At 39.7% G+C, this 12552-nt stretch overlaps 1 protein-coding gene across 10 annotated transcripts in view; it reads left to right on the top strand.

Annotated features, from left to right (window-relative positions):
* The window catches only part of CALD1 (caldesmon 1), a 181035-nt gene extending 169037 nt beyond the window's left edge, over window positions 1-11998 (top strand). For 9 of the 10 annotated variants that reach the window (XM_082661733.1, XM_082661737.1, XM_082661730.1 and 6 more), the window contains 4 exons: window positions 911-1048; window positions 1508-1603; window positions 7132-7212; window positions 9627-11998. In XM_082661733.1, coding sequence (XP_082517859.1) covers window positions 911-1048; window positions 1508-1603; window positions 7132-7212; window positions 9627-9635 — 324 coding nt within the window. In that variant the 3' untranslated portion in view covers window positions 9636-11998. The remainder of the gene's footprint in view (window positions 1-910; window positions 1049-1507; window positions 1604-7131; window positions 7213-9626) is intronic. The other variant, XM_082661736.1, reaches the window with a different exon arrangement.
* Window positions 11999-12552: the final 554 nt, after the last annotated feature.

Below are 12552 nucleotides of genomic sequence, written 5' to 3'. Positions count from 1 at the left end.
CTCTAACAGGGTTAATGAAGCCAAAACTGTGGCTCCAGGCTTCACATAGTCCAGCAATGGTGCCACTCACCCTGGCTGCCCACCTTGATGACACATGCCACAGGCCCCAAAGCAGGGCCAGGAGAGAAACTGCATGATTTGGGGTACGCCCATCACTACTGCTGGAAAAGTATCTTGAATGCACACCTTTCTGTTTACACCCGTTCATTCCTCCTTCCAGTCTCCATGCAGTGGTCTCTCAGTCTTTCAGTCTTTTAGCACACCCCCGTCTCTGGTCCTTGGCATGTACTCTTAGCTCTGCGTGGAGCGGTGTTTTCTCCTTCGTTCACCAGCCTCTTTCAAGTCTTCCATCAGATCTGGGTCTGAATGTCACATCCTCAGAGTAGCCTTCTTTGCCCCCCTAAACTAAGTACCACTGTCCTATCGTGTGCTCTCTTGGCATGCTTACGGCACCACACTCATCTTTCATAGCACTTATTACAATGTGAAATAATAGTGTATAACTAATTACTGTCTCTCCTATTAATGTCAGTCCACTGCAGCTTACAGAGTGGACTGTCTTGCGTACCACCACGTCCCCAGAGCCTAGCACAGTGCCCTGCACACAGCAGGCACTCAAGAAGTGTCTGTTGTAGCAATGAAGTAGCATATCACCTTAACAAGAAATGGAGTCCCAATGAAAAGCATATTTCACTTTTGAAAGATCCTCTGAAGTAGATATAATGGTTTATTTGGAGGTAGAGATGTCATCAGAATGTACTTTCACAACAGAAATTATGACTCTCATTTTTGGTGAAGGCATTTACACAGTGAATTTGTTAAGTGATAGTGTTGAAGAAGACAAGCTTACTATAGTTTTACGAGCGCAAACTTACCAGCACCAATCCTAAAAATAATTCACATACTTCAGGGAACAAAAACTGCAAAACCTACGAAGCCAGCAGCCTCGGACCTTCCTGTTCCTGCCGAAGGTGTCCGCAACATCAAGAGCATGTGGGAGAAAGGCAATGTGTTCTCATCACCCACTGCATCAGGCACGCCAAATAAGGTGAGCAGAGGATTGCCGTCGTTTAATTTTGGAGGTTGGGTTTTTCTTTTTTCTTTTTCTTTTTCTTTTTTTTTTTTTTTAGGAATCACATAGTTAATTACAAAAGCAGTGAAAAAGGTATAATTCTTACTTACTTTTGCAATGACCAAAAAGCAAGCTCAGGAAGAGGCTAATAGACTATGCACTGTGTTCTGGCCACAGGCCTCTAAATGCAGTACCCAGAGTTAATCACTGACCTTGGGGTTGGGGGTAGGAGAAGTGCAGGGGGAAGAACACCAGATAACATACTCTTTAAATATCAGGTTTAAGGTTTATTTTTGTCAAAATATTCAATATAATGATCAATAATTGATCAGTGTTATGTGAAATAATACTGGATATTATTTTGAGGTTGCTTTGAAATTTTCTTTCCAGGTAGGTTTTTTTTTTCTTTAATATGAGATGCTTGGCCTTTTGTAGGAAACAGCTGGCTTAAAGGTGGGGGTCTCCAGCCGCATCAATGAATGGCTTACCAAAACCCCAGATGGAAACAAGTCACCTGCTCCCAAACCTTCTGTAAGTAGCTCCAGGTTCTTCTGAATTTGTCTCATAGCTCAGCTTCCAGCAACAGAAGAAAACAGGCTGTTGGTCTATTTGCGTGGGAAAAACAAGGCCGTGACTGCTGAATAACAAACAAGGAGGGCTTCAGATTGAGGGAGAACAGTCCCGAGCACTATAATTACCCAGAAGGTAAAATGGGACCATCACCTCTCCACCCAGAGCGTTGAGGCAGTTCAAATTTACACTCTTAACTGGTCTGCATGTTTAGCTTCTATTCTATAAATTACAGATAGGAATTTGAAAATGAAAATGTCAAATTATCTTGGCCATTTCTCTGTCAAGAGCACCCCTAGACTTATTCCCAAAAGAATGTGTATGTTGGCTATTTGAACCCATGTTTTCTAATTTGCCTAATTTCTGTAACTTAACACAAAAATACAGTTACTGGGTATTTGTTGAAATAATTGCTGTAATTTTCTTGTCAACACCTCCAAAGAAAAGCCATTTTTAAAAAAAAACAACCGTAAAAGTAGAAACTATAAAAACTGGTTATGAATGTTATTTTTGGAAAGTTAAAATTTTCTTATTAAGTGCGGCTATCTTACTATAAAAATATACTTTTAACCTTTTCATTGAATGTATTTGGTCATTGCCTTGCATTTATCGTTATAATCAAAAACCTTATTAAGCTCCCTACTGTATACTGGTGAACTTTCTCTGTTAAGTTGGCTTTTATACCTTTGTTGGTGCCCAAGGCAGCAAAGGCTCAACTGTCACAACCCCCCCATTCCAGAGGTAGAAGAAGAGCTTTCCAAATCCTAGGCCTCTGCACTGTTGAGCATTTAGTTGCATCCCTTTGCTCTATATTTAATCTCCAAATTCACTAAAGTTTTATCACTTTTCCAATTTAAAAAGAAAAGAATGGAAATATGTCCATACTTTTCTTGGGTACAGTTCCTTGTAGTCAATTAATATTCAGCTTGAGCTTCTCTGCATATGGGCCTCACAAGAGGTATAAAACTAATGTAAACCCAATTTACAATTGGACAGTCTTAATATATTGAAAAGAAAATCTTTTTCCTCTCCCAGTAGATATGGGAAAGGGGCCCTATAAAAGGAGACAGTCGAGGTGAGGGGTCATACCCACAAGGTATGTGATCTTTAGTGCCTCGAGTTTCCCCAACACCCCAGGTGACATAAAGAGTGGAAATTATTTTTTAAATGGCAGTTTATATAAAGTTTTGTGGTTCCAGATCAGTGATTATTAACCTTTTTGAATTATGGACACCTTTGAAAACCTAATGAAATGTAAAGACCCTCTCCCCCAAAACACTGCATATAATACAAGTTCAGCAAGTTCGTGGACACACTGAAGGTTTCTCATTACAGCAAAGATAAAGAGAAAAGGGTATATGTTTTTCTTCTTTGATGAGTATGGTACATTGCTAAAGGAGATGGTCACTTTTACACATGTATTTGCAACCTGTTTCATTTCTATCCCAGATTATACTCATGTATTTGGTTCAGGACTTGACCCATACTCTTCTATCAACACTTTAACCGATAAGCCTATCATCTATGTCACCCTAATGGGAGGGTTAAAAAGATTCAATACAGTTATTATTACAACAGGTATAAATGAGTCAAGGTTTCCACAGAAAGCCCCATTTTCTGGAGTTATTGACGGCCTCCTAAAAATGGCAGGACAAAAAGGCATTACAGGGAAATTACAAAATCATTGCCTGCTTTATCTAGTATTTAGTAAGTAATTTGCTAGACTGTCTACTAGAGGATAGAGGAGAAAAGGCAGGAAGAATGTGGCAAGTAGTATACATCATAATGATCTCTTCTTCCCCAGGTCCCATTGGATTTGGTACGTTAGTGTGGCTTCCTGAATAAAGGCCAGGTGGAAACAAAGCAAGGTGTAATTGATGTTGCAAATAAAAGAGCAGTTTGAGTAGATCGTACTTAATATATAACTTTGAGCTTTGTGCACATCCCAAGAGTAGTAGGCCCAGCAATGTGCCACGTCATGAATAGCAGTATGGCAGTCTCTTTGGGGAAAGATATAACTTGGAATTTAGTAAGGCAGGAGGGTAACTCACAGACACTACGGATCCAGCAGAAAAGAAATGAAAATGTCCAAACTGCTGGAAAGGGCTGGACGGATCCTGCAGATACATAAAACTTGTCAGGCAAAAGGTTAAGTCCCGGAAGGCAGCTTAGAAAGACAGGTCAAGCAAAGAAATTTGTCTAGGTCTTTCCCGGGGGTGTGTGACACTGGCGGCCTGCAGCTAAGATCTGTGTAGTCAGGGCCATTTTGCTTTATATTCCTTCTTTTTTTTTTTTTTTTTTTTTGCAGTACGCGGGCCCCTCACCGCCGCGGCCCCTCCCGCCGCGGAGCACAGGCTCCGGACGCGCAGGCCCAGAGGCCATGGCCCACGGGCCCAGCCGCTCCGCGGCTGCGGAGTCCTGCCGGACCGGGGCACGAACCCGCGTCCCCTGCATCGGCAGGCAGACTCCCAACCACTGCGCCACCAGGGAAGCCCTATATTCCTTCTTTTAAATTATAATTTGAACATGTTTTTAAGGTGTGGAGGCATGCATTCTTTAACTTGATTCCTTCTTTTTTAAAATTTTCTTACACCAGCCTCTTCAGGCATGTGTTTCCAGCCTGGCCCTTCATGTCAGGCCTGTGAGTTTGACACCCTTGGGATTCTGGTCAGACTGACCCTGAACCCAGGATGTCAGAGGATTACCTAAAGACAGCAGCAAATAGGAGGCTCCCAAAGGCTCCCTTCTAATTTGCGACCAGAGGTGATTTATTCTCAACCCCTTGTTTATATTCCTTGGCGTGTATGGGTGAAAGGGAAGCCTGGGTTTGCGTTTGCAGACATATGGCATGTGGCCATTAAGGAAAAATCAGAGAGAAATTCTTTTACCAAAAGAGTGCTCACCCAGTGAAACCTCAAGAACCAGGAAAAGAGTAATCCATGGGATTAGTGTCCGGTTCTAAAGTTCACTGAAGAGAAAAAGCATCCTCTGCTACTAGTTATGCATTAATTTTCATATAATTAAAAGTGCTCAAAAGCTTGTCAAATCAATATTATTTGGGTCTCTGAAAACTAGTAACTTATTTAAACATTGATCTACACCTGATTCTTTACTGAGACGTCTATTGCTATTTGTGGGTAGAATTTATAGGACTTCAGTGTAACTTTGTAACTGGAATTCAGTTCTAAGTGTGTCTGTTGTATCTGGTTAGTCTGTTCTTTGTGTCTAAACTACATGTTATATGCAGCAATTAAAATGCTAATTTGTCTTTCTTTTTGTTTAAAAAAAACCCCAACATTGTCTTTCTCAGCTGAATTTTCTTCTTCATTCTTTGATCTCTGGTTGACTGGAAACCTGCTTCCCTGCCTTCATTTCTCCCTCTTCTTCTGGAGTGGGTCTTTCTCTAAAATGTAGGCTGGTCAGGTAATTTCATTTATATTTCCCATTTGAGTTAAAATGCCAATTTACTGCTCAGATGTTCATATTTTCTTAAAATGGACTCTTTAACTCTTTAAGTGATCTCAAATGATTCATAGGTAGGATTCAAGGAAAATACAATTCATTTTCTTTAGTGGAAGGGTATTCATGTGAAAGAAAAATATTTTTCTTATATGAATCAAATAAATAAAGTAGTAATAGCCACTTTCCAGAGCTTCCATTAGCATGTTCCTAATTATAGTTTCCAAATTTTTAAAACAGTCTTCCAGACAATTTGGCAGCTTCGACTTCCATTGGCGTACGTAGTGGAATTCTTCAAAAACAACCTGATTTGTTGCTTACTGGTTCCAAGTTAAATAGGTGTAACTCTCTAATAGAATATCAGGAATCCATGTCACAGTGAAAATCCAGAAATTCAGTAAGATTAAGGCAAATCTGAACTGCTTCACACGGTAATGTTTTTAACCAGTGCATTTCTAGTGTTGCAATCTCAATAGTATCTACTAAGAAAAATACATGTCCATTTAGACTGGTGTCCATGGATAAACGTAGTTGCTATTAGCTTTGCCTTCCTAATGAGAAAAGGGTTTGCCAAAATCAACATTACTATTTCAGTAAAACACATTTATTTTCTACAGACTACCTTTGCCAAGTATTCATATAAGCAAACGCTGGAAGAAGAGTAAATGGAAACAGAAATTTGGATCCTTATCCAAACCAAATTAATTATGAGGTAGTAAATAAAGATTCAAAGATATATAGCTGTCATCGATCATATTTTAGTGTTTTCTTCCCAAGATCTTTACATGTTCTCATATATGTCATCAACTGTCACTTTCTCTTATGGGTACACTTTGTAGTAAATGTTTAATTTCACGGGGCTAGGTGCTCCTGATACACTTCTGAATTACCCCTTGCTCCTCAGGAAACACAAAATGATTCTAATCTGAGGAAAGTGCAATTAGAAAAATGTCTTAGATTGGGCTGCCCAGAAGCAAACCCTAAAATAGTGGTTCATGTGCAAGTAGTTTACTTGAGACATGAAGAAAACACTACAGGAAGTGAGGCAGGAAAAGAAGTCAGCCAATAAAGAATGTTTATTAAGCAAGTCACTACGTGGGCTGTTAAACATAATCCTGCTGGGAAAGCCTGAAAGCCACCACAAAACACATGCTTCCGAGGTATCCTACCTGAGGCGTGAGCGAGTCTGAGAAATATTCTTGCACCAAATCTCATGAGTGAGTGGCTGAAGACTGCTCCTGGGGGTGTTAACTCTCTGGATGTCCAGCCTGCCTCCTGGGAGCAAAGTGAGCATCTGCAGCCAGAGGAAGTCCTCATGCAAAGAGATGCAGTGTTGGCCATTGGAAGTCCAGCTGGTACACATTAAAGTCATAAGGGCTGGGGGCCATGGGCAAGGCACCAAAGAAAAGTTAATTGGCAAGGGGTGAGGTCCTTTTCCAACCCCCTCAAAATTATTTAAAACTAACCTATGCTCGATTCACTTCTAAGGACATAGAAAGTTAAAAATTGGCTATCTCATTTTAAATATGCTTATATTCCAATTTTACTGGTCAATAAACAGTTAAGTCCTTGGTGAATGACAGGACCTAAATGCTGGATAGTTTCAGCCCATTCTCCTGTCACAGCATAGGTCAGGGTCCATATAAAATAGCTAGTGGGAAGCAGCCACATGGCACAGGGATATCGGCTCGGTGCTTTGTGACCACCTGGAGGGGTGGGATAGGGAGGGTGGGAGGGAGGGAGACACAAGAGGGAAGACATATGGGAACATATGTATATGCATAACTGAGTCACTTTGTTATAAAGTAGAAACTAACACACCATTGTAACGCAATTATACCCCAAGAAAGATGTTAAAACAAACAAACAAACAAACAACGGCTAACGATCCTTTTGATTCAACCCATTTCAGATGACTAGGATAAAGTGTATTACACACATAAACAAACAGCAGATGTGGTGATTTATTTAGACCTGGCCAGAAAATATGAAGAGCCACCCATCATTTTTTTCTGCTTTCTCTTCATTAGGATTTGAGGCCAGGAGACGTATCTGGCAAGCGGAACCTCTGGGAAAAGCAATCTGTGGACAAGGTCACTTCCCCCACTAAGGTAATCTACTGGAAGATTTGTTTTCCACAGGTTCTCTTCCTGCTGTATCCTGCAGTATGCTGTCCCAGGGTCAAAAAAGAAATAATGCTGATCCAGAGAGTCTTGTCTGGGTAACCATCAGTTTCTAAAGACTTGTGTATGGTACCGTGAAAGGCAATGTCACGGAGCCTTCAGCATGGTAGGTTTGTCAGTCATACAAGGTAAATAGTCTAGATCTGTGGGATGGCTCCCAGTAAGACATTCTAGAAACACCATCGTGGTAGGGGTGTTGAAAACAGAAGGCTGTGTGGTATAACCATGGTCTACATTTCCTTACAAGGTCCAGGCTTGGAAATCAGAATTTGCAGATCACCTAGGAAAGAATGTCTGTCTCCTTGAGTAGTTTCAAATCGGCTTTCTGGAACCATTCTAAGGGGTTACATTGCCAGCAGCCTAGGACTCAAGGCTGTTATGGCAAAAAAATTGAAATAATATTCAAAAGTTAGCAAAATTTGCTACCCTATGAAAACTAATGGCTAAGAATGCTTGGATTTGTCTTTCTTTGGCCTTCTGCTCATCCTTCACAAAGTGGCCTGTGGTCAATATCTAAATGATGCACAAACTAAAAATAGGACCCCTTGTTGTACAAGGAGCTAATTCAACTCCTAATTCCCCATTCAAGTAATAATTCCACTCTTCTCCCTTGGTAGAGGGAAAATTGAAAAGAGAAAAATCAGAGAGCGACAATAAGTAAGATTAGAATAGACTGCTTATGGGCTGATGTAGAACTCTATACCCAGAAGCACTTTTTAAGCAAACTCAGGACTGAAGAACATCTCAAAGGCAACTGAAGAATCTCTACAACTCACCGAAGGGAGAGAATTGCTTCCTCTTTCCTACTTTCTACGACGTGCTGATAAGTCTGGTGCAGCTTCCTGAGTGTGTTGCATCTTCTCTATTAGTTAAGTTTTCTAAATAACTGCTAAATATATTCAAAGTACCGGTAATAATTTTCACCATTACAAACCACTAAAATGTAATGAGCATCCACTATATGCCTTCTCAACCTACATTATCTCATTTGACTCTCCAATCACCATTATTATTACCCCCATTTAGAGTTAAGGAGAATGAGGCACAGAGAGATTAAGTACCTCTCTCAAAGTCACACAGCAAATTAGGAGCAAAGCCTGGATTAAACTCAGGCAGTCTCTTCTGAGCCTGCATTCTTAACCCTTATACATGCTGCTTTTTTTTAGGATTGCATATTCAGCAGAAAATGTAAAGTTCTAAAGTTCCTTGCACAATTTTCTTCTGGTGGAATGGAGGGGAATCATTTTGTAGTTTTTTTTTTTTTAAACAAAGAATGAACTTTTGTTGGCCTAAGCCATTATGACCCTTCTTGAAATGACCTTTCAGAAATGATAGTCTAAATGTTTATGTAGTCTCCTTTCTGAGTAGGGGGTGTCGGCTGTCCATAGACCATCGTCACAGGTTTAATAGATCCCCTCTGGACAACATTCCTCTGAACCAGGGTTCTAGGAAGTAGAGTAAAGATATGATCTGGAATGGTAGGTCTCAGAGAACACCACTCACATACAACATGAATGGTACTCCCTGGAATTATGCAATAATGTGTGTGGTACAAGGTGGGACGGTGACAGGGTGAGACTTCAAACACATACATACTGCCCCCTCCTCCTTGGTCTATACCACAAAACTCTTTCTACAGTAATAATAATAACATAACCAGCAGGCCCAGAGCTGAGTTTGTGAGGTAGCAAAGTAGGTAGCTCCTTTGGTCCAAAATGTCAAATTCATTAGTATCACGCAGTAATCCCTTTGAAATGAAACTGTACAACACATTTGAAATTGCAGATTCACGACACTTTAACATTTGTGACTACCTCAGCAAGAATTTTTAGCAGCTAGCTGAGGGAAAGAAATGGTGTACAATAAGACCATTGGTCAGATAAGTTTCAAGGGTAGGGGCATAAGAATAGGAGGTAGGAAATGAAAAAATAGGAGAACACTAAAGATAAGCATAGTCCAGTTTACTATCATGCCTTGATGCGGCTGAGACAGCCATTCAGTCATGTGTGCCTGTCCTGGAACACACAGTATAGAGTCCTGGCCCTTGTAGTAAGTAGTGTTTAAAAAAAACCTCCTTGACCCTGAATGCTATGAGCAAGGCTCAAGATCAAGATATGAAAAGGGGAATATAAAGAAGAAAGAAAGAGGAAAGCAAAAAAACCAACAGAAGAAAGGATAGACTGAAAGAAGAGGAGCATATTTGAAGAGAATGCCAAAAATAATCCTCCCTTTCATAGACATTTATTCCTGCCATATTATCTTTTTTTTTTTTTTTTTAATTCTGACACAAAATGTCTGGCTGAAAGACCATGGCCTGACGACTTAAAGCTCTCTTCTCTTAGCAGGTCTGAGACAGTTCAAGAAAGAACCCAAAGTAGCCGCTCAAGATGCCGGACCAGCTCAGTTGAAGAGGGCTCATTTGCTCTGTGTTATATTTATGTTGATTTACTAAATTGGGTTCATTTCCTTTTGTTTTGTTTTTCATTATCCCAGTAAACCCATGTATATTATCACTATATTTAATAATCACGGTCTAGAGATGTTCATGGTAAAAGTATTGCCTTTGCACAGGAGCCTGTTTCTAAAGAAACCCATGCTGTGAAATAGAGACTTTTCTACTGATCATCATAACTCTGTGTCTGAACAGTGATAGTAACCACATCGGAAGTCAACAAAAGGAGATTCAAGTTGAAAGTTGCCTGAGGAATGTGTGCAGTATCCAGAAAAATGAACCATAGTGTTTTTTTTGTTTTTTTGTTTTTTAAATACAGAAATCATGTTGTTTCTGCACTTTAGAATAAAGCATGGAAGAAATTATCTTAGTAGGCAATTATAACACTTTGTGAAAGTCACCCACTTCAGATTTTAGATACTACAATAATGATTGTCTTTAAAAAAAAAAAAAGATGTACTGTTAAGGTATTACTTTTTTCATGCTGATGAATATCTAAATTGGATTTTGATGTTAGCTGACAGTGGTACTGATTTCTTTAGGTTGGTTGCTTTGTGGATTTCTTTGGTAGTGATAGTGAACCACATTTTAGATGACGTGATCATGTATGTATGTGCATACACATATACAAACACACTAATGGTAGAAAGCTTTTTTATGTGCTAGGCTATTATATTTAGCAGTATGTCCCTGTACCTAGCCAATATCACTGCTTTTTAAAAATTAAAAATCACAATATTATATTAATATTTCATATTTGCCAATAGAAACATGGCAGAATAGGTATCGATATGTTTCCAATGCCCAATAACCTATAAGAAAGAGATTAGAAATGTCAAAATGAATTGACATTTTCTATAAAGCATAGTATTTAGTTTATAATTAAAAGCAGTCTTGAAGTCCAGTGTGAATTGTACTAAATCTCAAAGCTTGCTCCAAACTTCATTCTTAAGAATCAAGTTCACAATCGGTTGGCTTAGATGATGTCTGAGGTCTCTTCCTTCTCTAAAATTTAAACACGAGAATTTTAGTGACAAAGTTGTACAGATTGGAATTCCATGAATAGGTGTACTACGACCAACTTTGGGTAATCTCTGGAAGCAGAAAAGTAAGCAAAAGCCAATATTTAGGAGTCATGACAGTACTTCCATCTTTAACTTACCGAAACATCTTTTTAGTTTACTTTTCTACCTTTATTAGTCATTGGCACTTGCCATAAGTTGATAATGTGTTGAACTTTCAAAAAATATATGTAATTTTTATTAGTTTTACCTTTTTCCCTAAGAGTCTATCAACTCGTCATTTGTACACACCCAATCCAGGTATCAGATCTTATTTTAGCTAATAAGCGTTCATCTATTCTTCACAATAGATGATAAAAGAGTACTCCAGTGTCTTGGCAATATGGTCTAGCATAGAGATATACATATAGTGTAGTTCTATAAACGTATACCTCATGACTTACCAAAATTGTCTCAGTCTCAATTCCTACACAACGAGGGAGCCTCCCAAATGACTCTTTTCTAATCCACAGTGTTCCCCTGGGAGAGCTAGCCAGGGTAGGGCTGGCATGAGGAGTGACCAGTGCCTTCCAAAGTCCATTTTCCTCATAAATCAGTAGAGTTGTTGAATCCTCTAGCTTTTAGCACATCTGGGCCAAAGAAAGTAAAGCCAGCAATATTGCATAAGTCACCCATCCATGACAGAGTAGACATGAGTCTATGATAAGATGAACTAGAATTCACATGCAGTGCCTGAGTTGGCATTGCCTCCCAGCATTCGAGTGAAATGGATCAAAGTTTGAATTAAGTCCTATGGCAAGATAACATTTCTTTGTTGTACTTTTGAATAAGAGCCTCTCCTGATCACTATTATATGTTTTTTTCTAGAAAGTCTAAATTTAAGAAGAGAATATATCGATCGATCCTGACTTTTATTCCAATATTTGGATGGAATAAGTTTTAGGGTAGAATTTTGTTCAGTTTGGATTTAATTTCTTGAAAAATTCCTTGTTTACTTGTTTGATTACAATTCTCTCTGTTATCTTTTTAAGAAGTAAAACTGCAAGGTGACTAGCATGTTCTGTGAATCTGCCATTCCTAAAAATTTTATAAACACGATATTTTTCACTGATAATTGATCGCTGCAATAAATATATATTGTGAAAATGCATCCACAATAAATGGAATTCCTCCAAATGTCTTTGCCTCACTTACTTTTATGTACTATATTGATTACAAGAGTTCTATCTGATGTAATAAAGATGATGGTATAGCAAAATGCATATTTCAGATTGAGTCTTGGTTTCATTCTTTAAAGAGGAAAGCCATTTCATATATATATATATATATATATATTTTTTTGCGCCCGGCGGGCCTCTCACTGTTGTGGCCTCTCCCGTTGCGGAGCGCAGGCTCCGGACACGCATGCTCAGCGGCCATGGCTCACGGGCTCAGCTGCTCCGCGGCATGTGGGATTTTCCCGGACCGGGGCACGAACCCGTGTCCCCTGCATCGGCAGGCGGACTCTCAACCACTGCGCCACCAGGGAAGCCCGCCATTTCATATTTCTAAATACTTATTACAGAAAATTTTCCAACAAAATATTAAAAATTGCTCTGGTAGGGACTTCTCTGGTGGCGCTGTTGTTAAGAATCCGCCTGCCAATGCAGGGGACACGGGTTCGAGCCCTGGTCCAGGAAGATCCCACATGCCGCGAGGCAACTAAGCCTGTGTGCCACAGCTACTGAGTCTGCGCTCTAGAGCCCGTGAGCCACAACTACTGAGCCCATGCGCCACAACTACTGTAACCCGCGC

Source organism: Grampus griseus (assembly GCF_964374135.1).
Source record: "Grampus griseus genome assembly, chromosome: 9".
Lineage (NCBI taxonomy): Eukaryota > Metazoa > Chordata > Mammalia > Artiodactyla > Delphinidae > Grampus > Grampus griseus.
Note: the sequence above shows the minus strand (reverse complement) of the source record. Positions and strands in the feature narration are given on the sequence as shown.